Below are 20,436 nucleotides of genomic sequence, written 5' to 3' on the forward strand. Positions count from 1 at the left end.
CTCCTACTGGAGAATTAAGAAGGAGGAGGAGGAGGAGGGATGATGGTCGGTCATGTAGAGGAGGCGTGGCGCCCTGTCTCAAGACGGGGAGGGCTGACAGCACGACCTGCTGTCTCGTCTTTGGGGAAATCAGGGGAGACAGGCTCTCCGTCCTGGTGGACGGGTTGGGAGACGTAGGCTCCCTCCTCCCCTGTCTGGACCAGCGAGGCGGAGGGGCGCACCGAGTTAACAGGAGGTAAAATCTTGGGGAGAGAAGAGTAGCCCCTCAAATGATGGGGTGAAGTGGGGAGTGGACGATCGCCCCGTCCCCTCGAGTTTACCGGGGAGTTAAAAGAGGAGCGTCGCTGTGTGTGTGGTGGGAGAGGAAAGGGGATAAGGGTGGCTGGAAGTGACTCCTGGAACGGTGCTTCCATGACCCCTCTCTCCTCCTCCTATTCCTCCTCCTCCTCCTCGTCTTCCTCCTCCTCCTCCTATTCCTCCTCCTCCTCCTCCTCCTCAAGGGGGAAGAGGTCGCCCCCCCGTCACCCAACAGCAGAAGTTAATCAAGGAACCTCCAAGATAAACGCATCCCTCTCCCCCTGCCTGATGCTGGGATGTAGCGTGGGCCTTCGGAGATAGTGGGCTTCATCCCGTGCGCTGGTGGTCGTGCTGGAGAGGGAGGGTGACCTCTTGAGCTGGACGACCTTACGACCTTTTAAGTACCACGGTATGACGACCCCCCCCCCCCCCCCCTGGTTACGACGATGTTGGGACCTTCCGTTCTGCTGACCTTTTGATAGGGTCATGTCTGAGTTGTCAAGGTCACTGTAACTCTGGGTTTTGTGTGTGTGTGTGTGTGTGTGTGTGTGTGTGTGTGTGTGTGTGTGAGCACATCACTGCTGGGGAGTGTGAGGTGTGAGGGAGAGGTCATCACTTGCTGGTCCGTGCGTGTGAGTGAGTGTGTGTGTCAGTGTGAACCGTGAGGATGTGGGAGGAGGTGGGTGAGTGAGTGAGTGAGGCGGCCACATAGCGAGTGTATGATGGAAGCCAGGAACCAGAGCGAACGAACACATACGCAACAGGTGTCCGAGTGTGGAAACTTTTCGTCCTGGAATTGAACTTTCTCTGTTCAAGTGTGACCCGTTAACGAAGTGATGAAACTTTGTATACTGGCGGAACTGGCTGTGTAAGTGGAACTGACTGTATGAGTGGAGCTATATAAGTGGAAAATGGCCATACCAATGGAACTTATCCTGCAATTGGACCATGTTATGTGTAAGTGGAACTTACTTGTCATATGCTGTAAGTTTGGTAATCTCATGTTCCTCTCCCCCCATGTATCACATTATGTTGTGGTAGCTTTTCCTCAGTATGATCAGACTTTGGCTGCAGTGTAATAAGTCACAGGGTCCCCCATTCACGTCACACCGGAGCCCCTTCCCATCACCCCATAAGTCCATGAAAGTCCCCTTCCACCCCATCACCCTCATACACCCCCCATCACCCCATCGTCCATGACCCATCACCTCCCCTGTAAACATCCCCATCTTCCATCTCACTCAACCCTACCCCGCCAACCCACCCCCGGCCAGGAATTCAACCTCCCTCAGGCATATCAGATGAAGGATTCCGGGATTGCCGTGGCTGTCACTGCCAGCAGGAGTCTCTCTCTCTCTCTCTCTCTCTCTCTCTCTCTCTCTCTCTCTCTCTCTCTCTCTCTCTCTCTCTCTCTCTCTCTCTCTCTCTCTCTCAGCTCATCTCTCTCTCTCCCTCTCTCTCTCCTCCGAGTCTTTTCGCAGTTAATTTGTAGACCCAACGATGCTGTCAGTCCCACGTTCCCAGGGCCAACCAACCCTCTCTCTCTCTCTCTCTCTCTCTCTCTCTCTCTCTCTCTCTCTCTCTCTCTCTCTCTCTCTCTCTCTCTCTCTCTCTCTCCTTTGAATATGTAATCAGGCTCCGGTTTGCCGTGTGTGTGTGTGTGTGCGCGTGCGTGTGTGTGTTGGGGGGGGAACGGAAGACGCAAAAATCGTCAGTAATCGGAGGGGAATATCCGAGGCTTTTACTGTCAAAGGCTCAGTCCTTGAGGGAACGTATACATACCCACAAGGCCTCCCGGCTGCGTCTCGGACAGACGCTCTGACGCAGACACGCCTGGACGCTTGCGTCTCCTCTGTGGCACACGCCAGTCCTCGCAGACGCAGGTGCACGCCCACGTCTTCCGTACACGCCAGTCCTCGTAGACGCAGGTGCACGCCCACGTCTTCCGTACACGCCAGTCCTCGTAGACGAAGGTGCACGCCCACGTCTCTCACACACCAGTCCTCGCAGACGAAGGTGCACGCCCACGTCTATCACACACAGCAAGCCTCACAGACACGGCTGCACGCCCACGTCTCTCACAGACACAGCTACACGCCCTCACAATCTCGCACACCAGTCTTCACAGACGCAGCAGGACGCCCCTCACCAGCCCTGAACAACCGTGGGCTGTGTGCGTCGAAGGTTAATCACGGGTTGGAAAAATAAAAATCAATTGTAATAAAGGGCGAAATCTCATATAAACACACACACACACACACACACACACACACACACACACACACACCTAATCCCCGCGATCGTCAAGGTTTTTATTGCGGGATTCGACATTAATTGATTCCACCTCACCGTCACCGAGGGGCGGGCACCATCCACGCACTCCCGTGTGGACGGAGGTGATGGAACAACGCCGTACATATGAATAACGTCATACATATGGGTAACGTCATACATATGAATTACGTCATACATATGAACAACGCCGTACATATGAATAACGTCATACATATGAATAACGTCATACATATGAAGTACGTCATACATATGAAGTACGTCATACATATACGTATGGAAATGTTCTTGCGGTGTTAGAGGAGAGGTGTGCAAATTTGCTGCCTAACTGGGCGCCTCCTCCTCCTCCTCCTCCTCCTCCTCCCGTGGTCGCGAGCGAGAGCCTGAGACACGATGGCATTTGGGTTAGGTTCCTCTCGGTCCATCGGTTCCTCTGTTTTAACTCGCCTATATTCCTCATCCCACAGCCCCGTCCCTCCTCCATCCTTCGGTTGCTAGGAGCAAGTATAGTTCCTCCTGCCCCACTCACCCTCCCCCTCTCCACTCCTTCCGTCGGCGTGATATAGCCAAGGTCCCGTGTTGGTGGGGAGGGCGCTGGGACGTGCCAGGGAAAATAAGAAAAGTAAAGTTGATGTCTTTATTACCAGTATGACATGCCCTCATGTTCACGAAGGGCTGGATATGCCTCCCAGTATGACATGTCCTCATGTTCACGAAGGGCTGGATATGCCTCCCGGTATGACACGTCCTCATGTTCACGAAGGGCTGGATATGCCTCCCAGTATGACATGTCCTCGTGTTCACGAAGGGCTGGATATGCCTCCCAGTATGACATGTCCTCATGTTCACGAAGGGCTGGATATGCCTCCCAGTATGACATGTCCTCATGTTCACGAAGGGCTGGATAGTCCTCCCGGTATGACATGTCCTCATTCATGTTCACGAAGGGCTGGATAGTCCTCCCGGTATGCCATGTCCTCATGTTCACGAAGGGCTGGAGATCCTCGGAGGGTCAGGAAGGATTCACCAGGTACTAAAAATGTCATGAACAGAGCAGGTCTTCCTCCACGGTGGCTCGTGCCGTGGGACCAGATGATTGCCCCACGGCTTATCATGTCCTCCTGGCTGACGACAACCTCGCGCGCTGTCATGTCCAGGCTGCTCTAACTCCTCTTGCCTCCCGTTGTGGCCTGTCACTCCTCATCTTGAGAGAGAGAGAGAGAGAGAGAGAGAGAGAGAGAGAGAGAGAGAGAGAGAGGGAGAGAGAGAGAGAGTGTGTGTGTGTGTACTGTGAACCACAGCGCGTCCGCCACACCAGCTGGGGGTCAAGTGTCTGGCTCCTGTGGATTGGGGGATGGACGGGTATTGTGTGTGTGTGTGTGTGTATGTCTCTGTGCACGTACTCTCAGTGTGCACCGCCAGGTAAACAACATCTTGTTTGGGTGACAATGGCGTCATCATCAGGACTTCAGATCCAAACCGATTTTGCGCCGTTCCTTATGTGTCTACCTGACGCCGGGATGAACCTCACCGACAGACCGACATTCTCTTTGTGTATCGTAAATCATCTCCTCTCCTTCCCTTATCTTCCCCTTCCCATCTCTTTCCCTTTCCTTCTCTTTCCCCTTCCCATCTCTTTCCCTTCCCTTCCCTCTCCTTGTGTTTTCCTCGCATCACACACTCTTTCTTCGTCCTTCTCCCTGTTCCTCATTTTTCTCCCGTTTTATCACCTCGTCCAGTTCTTGGGTTTATCACGCTCTCGCCAGATTCTGTCCCTCACTCCTCACGTTGCTCCCATCACTCCCTCACCACCCCAGACCCTCCTCCCTCACTCCCTCTCACTCCCACATCTATATATCACAGTATCCTTAACTCTCCCTTCTCCCTCTCCTCTACCTCCACCAAGCCCTTGGCCCCCCTGACGTACTCACGAGTCACCTTGTTGATGTGTGTGGTAGGTCCTGCCTCACCCAGGGTTCACCGCTGGCAGGAGTGGGTTCGTGTGGCGCGCGCGCGGCGGCTCCTCCTCCTCCTCCTGCTGCTGCTGTAGCCTATCATAACACTTCAGCGACGCGTCCCTCAGCAGGCGTGTGTCGTCAGCCGGAGGATGAGGACCTCCTCCTCCTCCTCCTCCCCCAGTGGTGACCTCCTTTGTAGGGGAGTCGTTGACTGGATGGAGGAGTCTTGGAGAGGTCGTGTTGATGCGACATTTCGGAGTATTGGAGCGACGGACGTCTTGGGGGTCGTGTGTGTGGATGTCACGTCTTATATAAGCAATAGGGCGACGTCTTGTTGGGGGGCGGCGAGGGCGCGTGGGGCGGCGGCAGTGTTGATTGAGACATCGTAGCGCAATAGGATGGCACGTTAGGGCAGTGTTGACGTGGCGTCTCGGAGTACCGGGGGAACGAATGCGCCGGAGTCAGTCGTCTTCAAGAGTCCATAAGATCCATTCAGGGTTTTTTTGTCGTCACCAGGTCTTGTGTACGTCTTAGCCTACGTCTGATTCTGTATTACCGATAGCCGGCGTGCGTCTGTCTGTCTATCAGTCTGTCTGTGTCGCGCACATCTGTTGCTCTCCTTCCCTACCCCGTTCCCCTTATTCCTTCCTTCCTCCTCCTCCTCCTCCTCCTCTCGCCTACTCCCTTTCCTTCTGCCCCACCTTCTTGCTCCCTCCCTCCTGCCGTATCTGCCCAGCCCATTTTACACACACACACACACACACACACACGTAAGTGAATTAACGCACATCAAGGGGAGAGGGAAGGTTCCTCCTCCTCCTCCTCTTCGTCTTCGTCTTTGTCTTCAGCCTTGACCAAGTTTTGAAGTCGGTGAATGAATCGTGCGGCTCCGCTCTCTCTCTCTCTCTCTCTCTCTCTCTCTCTCTCTCTCTCTCTCTCTCTCTCTCTCTCTCTCTCTCTCTCTCTCAGAGAGAGACGCTGGGATTCGACTCCCGGCTCAGCCGTTCTTCTTTGCCGTCTCGATTCTTTATTTTTTTTATATATATATATTTTATAATTTCCAGAAAAGACCAGCGTCCCTCACGGTCAGTGCATGAGTGACTGCCTGAACTCATTAGCTCTCCCCTCACAGCCCCGCCCCCTCCACCTCATTCTTCGGGAAAGCTTCCTTCTACCCCCTTCCCCCTCCTCATATCTTTCAAGCTTCGTGCTGGCATCATGGACAAAGTTTTCTCTCAGAACTTTTGAGAGAAATCGAACTTGTTGTCAGAACGATTGTCATAGTCACGTGAGTAGACCACGGTCCTGTAAGCAGGTTCCCCCCCTCTACACACACACACACACACACACACACACATGTGGTAAGATGCTGCCACATGCTTCTAACTAACCACCCTCCTCCCTCCTCCTCCTCCTCCTCCTCCTTCTGCCTTCAAGCACCCATCTCTCACCGTAGACGCTACCCACAAGCAGGTTAGACGTGGCGACAGGTAGATTGTTTGAGCCACGCGCGCACCGTGTGTGTGTGTGTGTGTGTGTGTGTGTGTGTGTGTGTGTCTTCCCTCCCACCAAGACCCGCCACCACCACCTACCGTCTCCTCCACCTACCGTCTCCTCCACCTACCGTCTCCTCCACCTACCGTCTCCTCCACCTACCGTCTCCTCAACCTACCGTGTCCTCCACCTACCGTCTCCTCCATCTACCGTCTCCTCCGCCTACCATCTCCTCCACCTACCGTCTCCTCCCTCTACCGTCTCCTCCCTCTACCGTCTCCTCCACCTACCGTCTCCTCCATCTACCGTCTCCTCCGCCTACCGTCTCCTCCACCTACCGTCTCCTCCCTCTACCGTCTCCTCCACCTACCGTCTCCTCCCTCTACCGTCTCCTCCACCTACCGTCTCCTCCCTCTACCGTCTCCTCCACCTACAGAGCATGGGCAAGTCGCTGAGCTTCCGAGGGGCGGTGCTGGAGGCGCAGGACGTGCTGAAGACCCACCGGTGCCAGGACCCGCTCTGCGACACCCACCTGTGGAAGGTCAAGCACGAACTGGACATGGCCCGGCTCAGGATCCAGCACCTGGAGAAGCAGCTGGTGACACACGGCCTCAGGCCGCAGAGGAGGTAAGTGACACGCGCTTGTTTACCTGAGGGCGAGGATTGGGGGGCAGGGCTTGGAGGGTTGGAGGGTAACCCTTGGAGGACTGGTGGGGGGAGAGGCTTGGATGGCTGAAGGAGAGTCTTGGAGGGCCGAGGGCGAGCCTTGGAGGGCTAGGGGGCGAGGCTGGAAAGATTTGAGGGTAAGCCTTGAAGGGAATTTAGCGAGGCTTGGAGGGCCGGGGGTGAGGCTTGGAGGACTGGGGGCGAGGCTTGGAGGGCTAGGAGTAATCCTTAAGAGGCCTCGGGATAAGTCTTGGAGGCCTGGGGACGAGCCTTGGAGACTAGGGGTAAGTAGGTCTTGGGAGGGCTAAGGGGCGGCGAGCCTTGGAGGACTGGGAGGTGCTGGGAACGAGCCTTGGAGGGCTGAAAGCCAAGGGCGTGGACCATGACGAGGGTTTGCTGAATGGTCTTTGTTATTATGGGGGGAAGGAAGGGACCATCGGTCTCCTCTGTGGCTTAATCTCCTTCAAATAACCACGACGCAGACGACCACTCCGGCTGCCGCTCTGCTGGCTCGGGCCCTGCGCCACGGACGCCCGCCCTTCCTCCAGCCCCCAGGAGCAGGACTTCGATGAGGGCCACCCCGCCGCTGGAACCCACGACGACGACCCTCCGCTGGGGGGAGAGGAGGAACCCTGGGAGGAGGAGGAGGACGAGGACGAGGAGGAGCTCTGGGGAGACGACGCCAGCCGAGGTCTACCCGCTCAGGGAGACGAGGAGGAGGAGGAGGAGGATGGGTAAGGAGGCGTCGACCTCACAATCCCTATCATCTGTCTGGTTCCTCCTGTCGTCACACAGTGCTGTGGTGTGTGGTTCCTCCTGCCGTCACACAGTGCTGTGGTGTGTGGTTCCTCCTGTCGTCACACAGTGCTGTGGTGTGTGGTTCCTCCTGCCGTCACACAGTGCTGTGGTGTGTGGGTTCTGTCGTCACACAGTGCTGTGGTGTGTGGGTTCTGTCGTCACACAGTGCTGTGGTGTGTGGGTTCTGTCGTCACACAGTGCTGTGGTGTGTGGGTTCCGTCGTCACACAGTGCTGTGGTGTGTGGGTTCTGTCGTCACACTACTGTGGTGTGTGGGTTCTGTCGTCACACAGTGCTGTGGTGTGTGGGTTCTGTCGTCACACAGTGCTGTTTATGCCCCGTCCTGCCGTCACACGATCCATCCGTCACTGAATGCGTGGTGGTTGGGAGGAACATGTGTCATGTCGTGCTGTTTGCCCCCCGCAGTGTTCGTCGTGTCGTCAGCGGCATGTGTAGGGGCGGCGCGGCCCTCCTTCCCCCTCTTCTTGCCCTTGTCCTTCGTCAGTGTCTCCCACGTAAGCCCCCCCCCCCCGGCACACGAGGGAGGCCACAACAAGGTGTAAGGGGGGAGGAGATGAGGGGAGGGGGATCTTCTTAGGACGCTGGAGGAGGAGGGGGAAAGGAGGAGGAGGCATGAGGAGGTGGGGTTCAGGAGAAGGAGGAGGAGGAAGGGGCTGCTCCAGTAATCCCCTTCCACATCCGTCGGATCCTGGAGGAGGCGGAGGAGAAGAGAGAGAGAGAGAGAGAGAGAGAGAGAGAGAGAGAGGAGAGAGTCCTAGCTGTGTATAGCTTGGGAGGGTGGGATGGAGGCACGAAGGCCCCCTCCCTGCCTCGCTCGCAAGATGTGGTGGAAGTAAGTTTTCTTTACCCCCAGAGTATGACACACACACACACACACACACACACACACACACACACACACACACACACACGCCCGGTGTTGGCAAGGTAAGTCAGGTTAGGTTCGGCCTGGAAAGCAACTCTCAGTTGTGCATGCTTGCATGCACCAGTGGCCAGCTGTTGCAGCAGCGTGAGTGTAGCATGTGTTTGTGCTTCCCTCCAGCAATTTGGCTTTCATTATTATTATTATTATTGTTGTTTTTATTATCATTGATATTATTATTATTATGATTATTATTATTATTATTATTATTATTATTATTATTATTGTTATTATTATTATTATTATTATATTTTATTAGTAATATTAGTATTATTGTTATTATTATTATTATTATTATTATTATTATTATTATTATTATTATTATCCTCAAGTTCTTTTATTGTTCTTCCAAAAGTAATTCTGTAAAATTTTTATACAGTTATTTCGTCCACTTGTAATTTTATGTAAGATGTCTCCTGTCTGTTTATTTTGCCGCCATTTCTGTAGTGATAGACGCGTAAAGTTTGCTTGTGGAAATAAAAATGAATAATTTCGTATGCAAATATTGGTCTTTGTGTAGTTTTTATTGCTTCTGTGATGGCGCTACCGGACTCTGCCTGCTTGTGGTAGCCCCGCGGGTCGAAAAGGTCAACCTCGGCGAGGTAGCGTCATTGGTGTATGATCTTCTCGAAGAACGCTTCCTTTCCCTGCTACTGATTGTAGCGCAGCCTTGAGTCTGCACGAGCCCCAGGAAAATTTTTTCATAAGGTCGTGTATATATATGATTTTATTTATTTTACTTATTTATTGTACTTAATCGCTGTCTCCCGCGTTAGCGAGATAGCGCAAGGAAACAGACGAAAGAATGGCCCAACCCACCCACATACACATGTATATACATAAACGCCCACACACGCACATATATACACACCTATACATTTCAACGTATACATACATATACGGACAAAGACATAGACATATACACATATGTACATATTCATACGTGCTGCCTTCATCCATTCTCGTCGCCACCCCGCCGCACATGAAATAATGAGGAATGCATTTGAGATCTTGCATTTTTTTAATGGACTTCAAAGCAAATTCTCCATTAACCCATTATGATGAGTCTCAACATATTATTCTCGTCACCTAACCCATATTTGCTCCCTGCATGGCTGCCTGTGACTAGTTTATATATATACACATAAACCAGTTACCCTCGCTACACCTATTTGTATATATATATATATATAGAGCTGGGCATGTATATAAATGTGGCTTTCCTGTTATAACCACCCGTGGATCCACCCTCCTGGGCTTGCCTGACCCATGCATGTGCAGCTGCTGCATGCAAGCCACCACACCAACCACATCCACCACAGCTGTGGCCACCACAGCCTCAGTCAGCAGCTCCACCACCACCTCCGCCTCCCACCTCCACCTCCGCGCCACCCTAAGGTACGTACTGTTTCATATCCCCGTTTTCTAATGGTATGCCACTGAACACAAAGAAAACACACGTTTCGTACACTATTCGCAAGTATTTTCCATCCAGTTCCGTCGTGTTTTTGCTCTCACGTATGTCCTGGAGGTATTTGCATAAATTTTTTTTAGGAATAAATTTTTTTTGTGTTCCAATGTGACACTAAAATTTAAATTTTTTTTTTTCGTCCCCGTACAAAGCCCTCACTCTGCCAACAGAATTGGGATCTTGTCTGACTTTCTGTACATTAAACATTGTAACATGTTGAAGCGAGGGAAATTGCAGTTTTTAACACCATTGATCTATACAAAATATTTCATTTATGATGAGAAGTGAAACGTTTTCTATGTATTCTTTAATTTGACTCTTTGTTTCTACCGATTAACGTAATTAATTAGCGATTAACGTAATTCATTATAGCGCCAATGTAATTTTTTTTTTACTGTGAGCATTACAGTGAGGTTTCTACTGATCCCATAGCTAAAGTCACTAGGTATTTCACGTGAATTATGTTTACATAAGGACTATTTACTCCATCTTCAGTTACTCAGACGGAAATAGATCAGTTATTGAATCGAGATTAAACATTCTAAAGGGTAAAATATATATATGTTTCACCACCTTGAGCACGACGGTACGACCTCTGAGAATTTTGTCAGTATTATTCCCAAAGTCGTATTCAAGGGGTCGTCCCGGTGTGTTCAGTGGGTGTTTGTAGTCGTGGAAGTTTATTTATTAGACTTAGTCGCCGTATCCCGCGTTAGCGAGGTAGCGCAAGGAAACAGGCGAAAGAATGTTGGCCCAACCCACCCACGTACACGTGTATATACATACACGTCCACACACGCACATATACACACCTATACATTTCAACGTACATATACATACACAGACATATACATATATACACATGTACATATTCATACTTGCTGCCTTCATCCATTCCCGTCGCCACCACGCCACACATGAAATGGCACCTCCCCTCCCCCCCGCGCTTGGAAAACACAACAAAGGCCACATTCGTTCACACTCAGTCTGTAATATTAATTAAGCTTGCAATATCAGTTAAGAGACATCCACGTACACCAGCAGCATCAGACGTTGACCATTTGATCTGCTTCCAGGAACAGCTCGACTGCGTCTGCGCCGGCCGACTACACCAAGCCCAGGGACATGACGCGTAATCACGTGACCACCAACGAGCCAATCAGAGGGCCCCTCTTAGCCGCGAGGTATGTCCGAGATCCTGCAGCCATGTTTGTTTTCCTGCATTTATCCTTAACTGACAGCATTCTTAGGAGATAAGTTCTAGAAACCACACAGGAGACATGTTTAACAGACGGTACTAAGAATAGAACTAAAGGCAGGATAAATATATATATAGACTTACCAACCCAAAATCCATCTTTAATATTTAAATGGGTACATGGAAATATGAACCGCCTTTTTTTCCCTTGAAAATCAAGAGTTCAATTGTTTAATTTCTCTTACACCCTACCCACCTTACCGTTATAGTCACCCTAGCCCACGGAGAGAACGCTTTCTAACAAGCAATTACTATTTTTCTGTGTGTTTTTTTCTGGATCAGTCTGTAGTTTTTTTTTTTTTTTAATTTTCCAAAAGAAGGAACAGAGAAGCCGGGGCCAGGTGAGGATATTCCCTCAAAGGCCCAGTCCTCTGTTCTTAACGCTACCTCGCTAACGCGGGAAAGGGCGAATAGTATGAAAGAAAGATATATATATATCCTTCATGCAAAGACTTTTACTTTTAGTTTTTCCTGAGTAAATTGCTTTAATGTAGGTGTCCATTCGTGTAACAAAATAGATAGTAACTCCAAGATGACAGGGTAAAATTCAACGAGAAAGTCTCGAAATTTGAGATAAGGGTTAACTCTGGCAAAGATATATACATGGTTATCGATAGCGATCATAGACTTCCTTTTTTTTTTTATATATATCGGTGAAGCCAGATTGGCCGAGCATAAAACCGACCACGGGCAAAAAAAAGAAAATTGTTTTCGAAAGAGTTAACACCTTCTTACATCGAGCCTCGTGCGCCACACAAACATAATTTCCCCCTGGCATCGGGCAGCGCAATAACAGGGGTGTCAAGGTGTCCGGATAAAAGACGTTGGTGATTGGTTATGGAGGTTGTATACACCTTAAGGAGGTTATGAAGATGGTTATGGAGGTTGTATACACCTTCAGGAGGTTATGAAGATGGTTATGGGGTTGTATATACCTTCAGGAGGTTATCAAGATGGTTATGGGGTTGTATATACCTTCAGGAGGTTATCAAGATGGTTATGGGGTTGTATATACCTTCAGGAGGTTATCAAGATGGTTATGGGCTTGTATATACCTTCAGGAGGTTATAAAGATGGTTATGGGCTTGTATATACCTTCAGGAGGTTATGAAGATGGTTATGGGGTTGTATATACCTTCAGGAGGTTATGAAGATGGTTATGGGGTTGTATATACCTTCAGGAGGTTATCAAGATGGTTATGGGGTTGTATATACCTTCAGGAGGTTATGAAGATGGTTATGGGCTTGTATATACCTTCAGGAGGTTATGAAGATGGTTATGGGCTTGTATATACCTTCAGGAGGTTATGAAGATGGTTATGGGCTTGTATATACCTTCAGGAGGTTATAAAGATGGTTATGGGCTTGTATATACCTTCAGGAGGTTATGAAGATGGTTATGGTGGTTGTATACACCTTCAGGAGGTTATCAAGATGGTTATGGGGTTGTATATACCTTCAGGAGGTTATGAAGATGGTTGTGGGGTTGTATATACCTTCAGGAGGTTATGAAGATGGTTATGGTGGTTGTATACACCTTCAGGAGGTTATCAAGATGGTTATGGGGTTGTATATACCTTCAGGAGGTTATAAAGATGGTGGTCCTTGGCTAGGTTTCGTTTTCTTTTTACGTACGTTCAAAATATATATATTTTCGTTAATATTGGTTGGATAATTTGGTAAAAATTCTCATATTTAAGAACCAAAATAATACACATTAAACTGCCCAGTGTATCCACTTGTTCTTCGTAAGGCAGGTTATGAATTTGAATAGTTATATGTTATCTTAGGTTTTTTAGGTTGTTAAGTGGGAAAAAATTAAACAACTTTCATCTAACAACATTGTATCATAGAATAATTTGGGTTTGAATACGTTAATGTATCTTATTATTACGTATTACGTAAATGTATCTCATAACCGAATTTAAGTGGTGTCCCATTTTCCATCATGTTGACGCTGTGGGTTTTTATATATATAATAAATTTAGCCGCTATACGTACGGAACCCCACGATGACCAAAGAAATCTGTTAATACATTGATAATAGCTTTTAGATTTACCTTAATGTGTGTGTGTGTGTGTGTGTGTGTGTGTGTGTGTGTGTGTGTGTGTGTGTGTGTGTGACCTACAGTGCTTGTGTACTCAAACTTAAGAGAGAGAATATAACACACATTTCTGTATTTATTTATTTATTTTTTCCCTTTGTACTAATGCAGCCTATTCACTTTTGTCACCCCTCGCAGCAGTGGCTGGAGGCATCGAAAACGCGAGGTAGCCGAGCTGGAGACGGTACTTTGAGGGCCGTCGTCTTCCTGAGTGCAAGAACTCTGAGGCCGGGCGTCTTCCTGAGTGCAAGCACTCTGAGGTACCGTCGTCTTCCTGATTGCAAGCACTCTGAGGGCCGGCGTCTTCCTGAGTGCAAGCACAGCGAAATGATCTCTTGTCCAACGCGTCTGGAAGCAGGCTTACATGTAGTCGACACCTCTCGTACAACAGGCTGATATATATGTATATATATATATATATATATATATATATATATATATATATATATATATATATATATATATATATATGCTTGTTGACCATTAAGGTACTCATATTGGAGATGCTGTGTGGCTGGCGACCGTACTCACAACAGTAGAGATGCAGGTTAACTCGTGGTTCTGACTGGACAATATATAAGATAACCCCGTTGAGTTTTCCTGTACCCAGATCTGTTTTGAAACTGGACATTTCTGCTTCTGGTACTGAAGGAAATGGTTTTCTTCTTGTTGACGTTATGCTTTGTAAAGCAAAGCAAAATGTTTATAAAAGTGAGGTGGTTTTTAATTTTATTTCCATACCCCATTGTAATGCATAGAAAACCATGCATGCGAAGTAGTGAAAAACACATTGGTATGATAGTGGACAGAGTATAACTTTGGAAGATCCTCATGCAAATGAGTGATTGCAAAACTGTTTGATGGTAATCTTGTATTGTTATTGATCAATGTGAGTGAAAGAAAAAACAAAACAAACATTGAAGTTGGCATTATCGAGGAGTCTTATTACAATGTGTAAGATGGTGCTAAAACAGACCTTACAGACAGTAAACATGAGACATCCGAATCGCTTCAGAAAAGCGAGTTTCTTTTCTTTATTTCTTCCCTTCCATGTCCAATCTCTGGAGTGAGATTTTCCCTTTGTTTCAGTATTACTCTTGTGTAAGCTTATCTTACCATTAGACTGAGGCAGAAGTAAGTACAAGGAAGACCTGTATATATATATATATATATATATATATATATATATATATATATATATTGAACACAGTTGGCAAGACCAGATGCCATATTAATTTGTAGAGTGCGTATGTTTTATAAGACCCCCCCACCCCCTTTGTGTTTTTGTATGTCAACACTTGTCAGTGAAGTCACATACGAGAGAGAGAGAGTGAGTGAGTGAGTGAGAGAGACACGTTATTTGATTTTGAGAACATGCCATACTCAGTAATCTCATTCTATGATAGGATTCATCGTGAAATGGTAGGCGATTCATCATGTCAAACCAGACTTGCAGAAGTGTTTTGCAAGACTAACGGAGTCTTTTGTCATTTGTTTTTTTTTTTCTTTACACGTTAAGCACACTATGCACAAGATCCCACACACATGTTTCGGTCTGTGGTTGGACTTCCGTCAGGCCTGGATGAAGAAGGAAGTTCAAAAAGGGGAAAGCAACGTTTGATCTGTAGTTGATAAATCCTTAACTTCTAATAGAATTATTTGATATTTTTTTTTTAAAGAATGAAATTGATAAATACTTCTAATAGAATTATAAAACAATTTTTTTAAGAATAAAATTGTATGGCCCATTGTTTTACATTGGTTGAAAGTGACCATTCATTTCCTAACGTAAGATTACCCTCAGGACCAATTTTCATGAGAGGGGCGTCCCTGGTGTTACTAAGGCTCTTGTATCCCAAGGCTGCGCTACGTTCAGTAGCAGGGGAAATGTATGTAGACTCCTTTGGATTGAGACGTTCCTCGAAAGACGAAAGCCAGTTCATTCTCGTGTGTTGTTATTATCATTGAGTCATTTCTCTACTTTGTGTAAGCCATTGCTCTGTGATTGTTTCTTTTCTAATTAAATCTGACATGTAAACAGGTTTACTTTCTTTACAAGTCATTGACACTTATTTTCGGAATACTGAGTTGTAGAACATCTGAAAATGGGTTGTAATAACCCTTGGAAGATTGGGGTCTTTTGAAAAAGAAATTGGATTATTTTTTTTCGTTTATAAAACAGTTGTCCTTATCTTATCTTTCTGTTTGTGATGTATATTGTCGTCATCAGCACTTCACCCCATTATCACATTTTCATTTTTACACCATCGTCTCTTTCGGGTATCAAACATACTTCTTTATATCCGGCTACTTGCAAAATCCCCTCTTGAAATTACGTGCATTATATTTTCTTCCTTACCCTTATGACAGATGTTTGGGCCATACTGTCATGTCCCTCCCTCCTGTATACAGCATAGATCTCCAATCCCGTAGTGTAGAACTCCCACTCTGTCCCTCCGTTTATGTACTTTCTCAACACCATGACCATACGTATATACAGGTACTAATATGTACCCTGTATGTGCTCTCTCACTCTCTAGTCCTTTCCCATACACTTGTTAAATTCCCCTTATTTTTGCTTATTGGTGCAGAGGCGTTTCCCCCATCGCCTTCAAGTGTGAGTGGGGTCTGTTGTGGTGGTGTTAATCTCATTCGTTTCCATCTAAATGTTAATGGTATGATTTAACATGGTTCTTCTGACTTCGTCTGATTCTGGTGTATTGATTGATTTTAACGTGTGTTTTGATATACCAGAGCAAGTGTTCTGTGTTCACTGTTCTCTGTGCTTCGTCATAGGGGAAGTTCATATTGGCCCAAATATTGAATTTTTTTTTCTATTAGTGTTTCTTCATTGATGATTTTGATTGATTCCTGTGAAATTTATATGTTTTTCTCCCCCTCGGCTGCCGAACCCCCCATTTTTTTTTTTCCTTTTTTAATAACGAGAAGGTCGCTACGACTCACGTATTATCTGTAAGACATTTGAAGATTTATATGCTCAAGGTAGTGTGTAGGAAGGATGGAAGCAATGATCAATACGTGTTAAGTGTTTCCCAACGAAGAGTTTTATATATATGTATATACATATCTGGATACATTGACATGATTATGTATATATTGGGTCAAGAGTACACCGATGTGTTTTTATTGTTTTGGTTTGGGAAAGACTCTCTATTCTCTCTCTCTCTCTCTCTCTCTCTCTCTCTCTCTCTCTCTCTCTCTCTCTCTCTCTCTCTCTCTCTCTCTCTCTCATTCATTCCTTCCTCTTTTCCTCTTCATGGAAAACGAGATGTTGGTTAATGAAGAGGTTGGTTTGTTTACCCGTGGAATGCTTCCGTGGTGTGGGAGCGTCTGCGGACACATAGTCGACCCGGGAGGAGGAAAGGGGGCGTTCTACCCTCCCCAAGAGATTTGGACCGTAATGGAAGGGGTGGGGGGATGAGAATATGGTCTTCCTTGAGGCCTTTTCAGTCGTGGAAACGGATCATGGTGGCAGTAATTGTTATTTTCGTACACAAAAAGGGGGGGCTGAAGAAAATGTGAAGAGGTGAAACATGAATATTTTTCAATAGCTTTTTGCTCTCAGACGTATGGAGTTAGTGTTCATTTTGCCAGAGAGTTGGATGTTCAAGCGAACGCGAGGTACTAAGCTTGTAGTTGACATGGGGGGGTGAGGACGCCCCCTGACTGATCCCAGATCCAAGCTGCCGGCGTATTATAAGCTTAAGATCAAGGGGATAAATTATACGCTCGTTACAACTTAAAAGAGTTACGTATTTGTAAGAAATTATATGTATTGTCCATATGTATGTTTGTATGCCTGTACGGGACACCATTGTGAATATCCTCTTTGTTGTACATACGATATATATATATATATATATATATATATATATATATATATATATATATATATATATATGAGTTCGTACCCTCTGAAGTTACGAAGTCTCCCCTAAATCCATTTTCTTTTGTATTTAGTTTTTACATTAAAAGAAATTGTCTTCAGCACTTGTTGAGATGCAGCGCAGCTGGGCATATTTTTTCATGTTTGATCTTTTGTCTTAAGATAATAAAAAGTAAATAAAAGCCTTGATATTATCATTGGAAGTGTCTGGAGATAAAACAAGTGTGTGTGTGTATGTGTGTGTGTGTGTGTGTGTGTGTGAGCCTTTGGCTTGTCAACCCATCCAGCAGCGTTTTCTGTGTGTGTGTGTGTGTGTGTGTACGAGAGGAGGGGGTCCTGATTCATTTGCCTTGATCTTTGTGTGACATTACTCACTGTTGAGTGGGGAAAGGATTATGATTATTATTATTATTATAATTATTATTATTATTATTATTATTATTATTATTATTATTATTATTATTGGTTTGATACAGTTAGCTGCAGCTAACGCACACAGGTATATAGGGTTATAGAAGGCAGATTTTGTATGGAGCAACCTTACTCTACAAGGATGAAATGAATTGAAGTGATTATGGGAGAGAGAGAAAAAAAAGAAATATGAGTTATACCTTGTCTTTATGTGTATCTATATCCTTCTCTCCCTGCCACTGGAAAGACGAAAAGGCTGAATGGAAATGCCTGGAATAATTGCCGTGGTATTTTTTTTTTTATCTTTTCACATTCCTTTGAAGACATTGTTTTACAAATTGCATCCTTAAACAGAAATTTCTTGATAGTATTACAGGGAAGAATTCAGATACAGAATATAAGTATGTTATATATATATATATATATATATATATATATATATATATATATATATATATATATATATATATATATATATTATCTTAACAGTTAATTTGGTTACCATGGAAGATAGAAACCATAGATGTAATTAGAAAGAGACAAGAGACATTAGACTTCAAAATTAATGAAATTGGCCACACATCTTCACTGGACGTGATTGCAAAGCAGTTGTGAAGAATTTCCCTCCACACCAAATGACACTGGAGTAAACTGACTTCACCAGCATCATTGAATTTACAAGTTTTATTCATTTTTTTATATAAAAAGAAAACGAAAATTGTTGAGTAGCCTAGTGGCGGACTTCCTCAGTGAATGTACGTAATGTGTCCCGTTACTGATGGCTTGGGAAAGCCTTTGCCAACCACTCTGCCACACGATTCGCAATTTAAAGTTAACTTTAGAACTTTGGTGGTGTGTAGAGGGTTGTGGCTAATTGGGTTATAGGTGTGTTGTGCATACTGGTCTAGTGGTTCAGACGAGCGGATGAATCAGGGTTGTGGCAATATCTTTTTAAAGAAACTCAGTATTGATATACGTAAGTCGATTTAGATGGTGTGAGTGTAATGAGAATGAGGTAGGTTATGAGTTTGTGAGTTTGAATTAGATTAAGGGTCTTATAATGGTCTTTGATGCAGTGGGAGACGTGTGAATGGGTTTCGGTGAAGTGTGTATATATATAGAGAGAGAGAGCAGACAACAGCAGTGGAGTTTGTTTACAGGGTAAACAAAACAGCTGGGGAGACAGTAATGGGTTTAGGTTTAAGTGTGAAAACACGAGAGATATTGATTGGTTTAGGTGTAGTGTGAGGAGGGAGCGGGAGGCTGGAAATCCTCCCGTGCCAGTTATTACTTTTCCAAAAGATGGAACAGAGAACGGGGCCAAGTGAGGATTTTCTCGGAACAGAGAACGGGGCCAAGTGAGGATTTTCTCGGAACAGAGAACGGGGCCAAGTGAGGATTTTCTCGGAACAGAGAACGGGGCCAAGTGAGGATTTTCTCGGAACAGAGAACGGGGCCAGGTGAGGATTTTCTCGGAACAGAGAACGGGGCCAGGTGAGGATTTTCTCGGAACAGAGAACGGGGCCAAGTGAGGATTTTCTCGGAACAGAGAACGGGGTCTAAGTGAGGATTTTCTCAAAAGGCTCACTCCTCTGTTCTTAACGCTACCTTGCTAACGCGGGAAATGGCGAATATGTATGAAAAAAAATATATATATAAAGAATATATGATAATGTAAGACACGATCATTATAAAAATGTACCGCACTGTAATTGCTGGGTATGTACGCACTAACGCATTCGGACGTACGCCAGACACAAATTTAACTACGCGGTGACTGAACGCACGTAAACAATAACAACCCCCAGATGCCCTTAAGGCTGGTTCTTGCATTACGTACGTGGGTGACACTCGCCTTAACAAGACGTGGCCAGAAGCTCAGCAATGCACACCACAGTAATGAAGGCAGAGTGATGGCGCTATGCCAGGAAAATAAATATTGTACACTCTCACGTTACACAGATTTTAGTCTCTATTTGTCTAAGTTATTTTTCTTCTTCGATATGTTGGTTTGAAGGATAACTTGTTTGTTTCGTGATGGTTCATCCATGCTTTGGGTTATTTACGTCATAAATTGCATTATCGTTAATTGTTTATTATCTTCGTTGTGTTATTTACGTCTTAAATGGCATTATCGTTAATTGTTTATTACCTTCGTTATGATATTTACGTCATAAATTGCATTATCGTAACTTGTTTATTATCGTCCTTATGTTATTTACGTCATAAATGGCATTATCGTTACTTGTTTATTATCTTCGTTGTGTTATTTACGTCTTAAATTGCATTATCGTTACTTGTTTATTATCTTCGTTATGATATTTACGTCATAAATTGCATTATCGTTACTTGTTTATTATCTTCGTTATGATATTTACGTCATAAATTGCGTTATCGTAACTTGTTTATTCGTCATGTAATCCAGCTTCCAGTGTGGGGCTCGGCTGCCAGTGAGGTAAACAGTGTTGCCATTCAGTGTGCATTAACGGGGACAGTATTCTGGAGGGGAATTGTAACGTATTCTCGCATTCAAATCAGGGCCTTCGAACCCCCGTTGGGCACCCAAACTATTTCTATATTTGTCCAGAGATTCATCTATCTCTCTCTCTGGCTATATCGGGAGGAGATCGGACATGATAGAAACCAGTTCGATGGTTATCGGACGTAATCGAATGGTCTGGGGCAGTTGCCGACGGTCGCCTGTTAATAATGGTGTGTGTGTGTGTGTGTGTCTGGGTGTGTGTCTGTGTGTGTACGCGGGAGTTGAAGTAGTATCTTTAAGATGGTGTCGCTCTTGTAAGATATTTAGAGGAAAGCTAATAATACGAATGGGGGTA

The 20,436-nt window shown here is 45.8% G+C and overlaps 1 protein-coding gene across 3 annotated transcripts in view; it reads left to right on the top strand.

Moving 5' to 3' along the window:
- The window catches only part of LOC139747214 (glutamate receptor ionotropic, NMDA 2C-like), a 60,227-nt gene extending 43,694 nt beyond the window's left edge, over window positions 1-16,533 (top strand). The window contains exons 11-14 of one of the 3 annotated variants that reach the window (XM_071659247.1): window positions 6,478-6,668; window positions 7,190-7,441; window positions 10,995-11,102; window positions 13,420-16,533. In XM_071659247.1, the coding sequence (XP_071515348.1) occupies window positions 6,478-6,668; window positions 7,190-7,441; window positions 10,995-11,102; window positions 13,420-13,474 (606 nt within the window). In that variant the 3' untranslated portion in view covers window positions 13,475-16,533. Of the gene's footprint in view, window positions 1-6,477; window positions 6,669-7,189; window positions 7,442-9,728; window positions 9,846-10,994; window positions 11,103-13,419 lie in introns of all 3 variants that reach the window. The other 2 variants (XM_071659248.1, XM_071659249.1) reach the window with 2 other exon arrangements.
- Window positions 16,534-20,436: the final 3,903 nt, after the last annotated feature.

This window comes from Panulirus ornatus, chromosome 67, assembly GCF_036320965.1.
Source record: "Panulirus ornatus isolate Po-2019 chromosome 67, ASM3632096v1, whole genome shotgun sequence".
Lineage (NCBI taxonomy): Eukaryota > Metazoa > Arthropoda > Malacostraca > Decapoda > Palinuridae > Panulirus > Panulirus ornatus.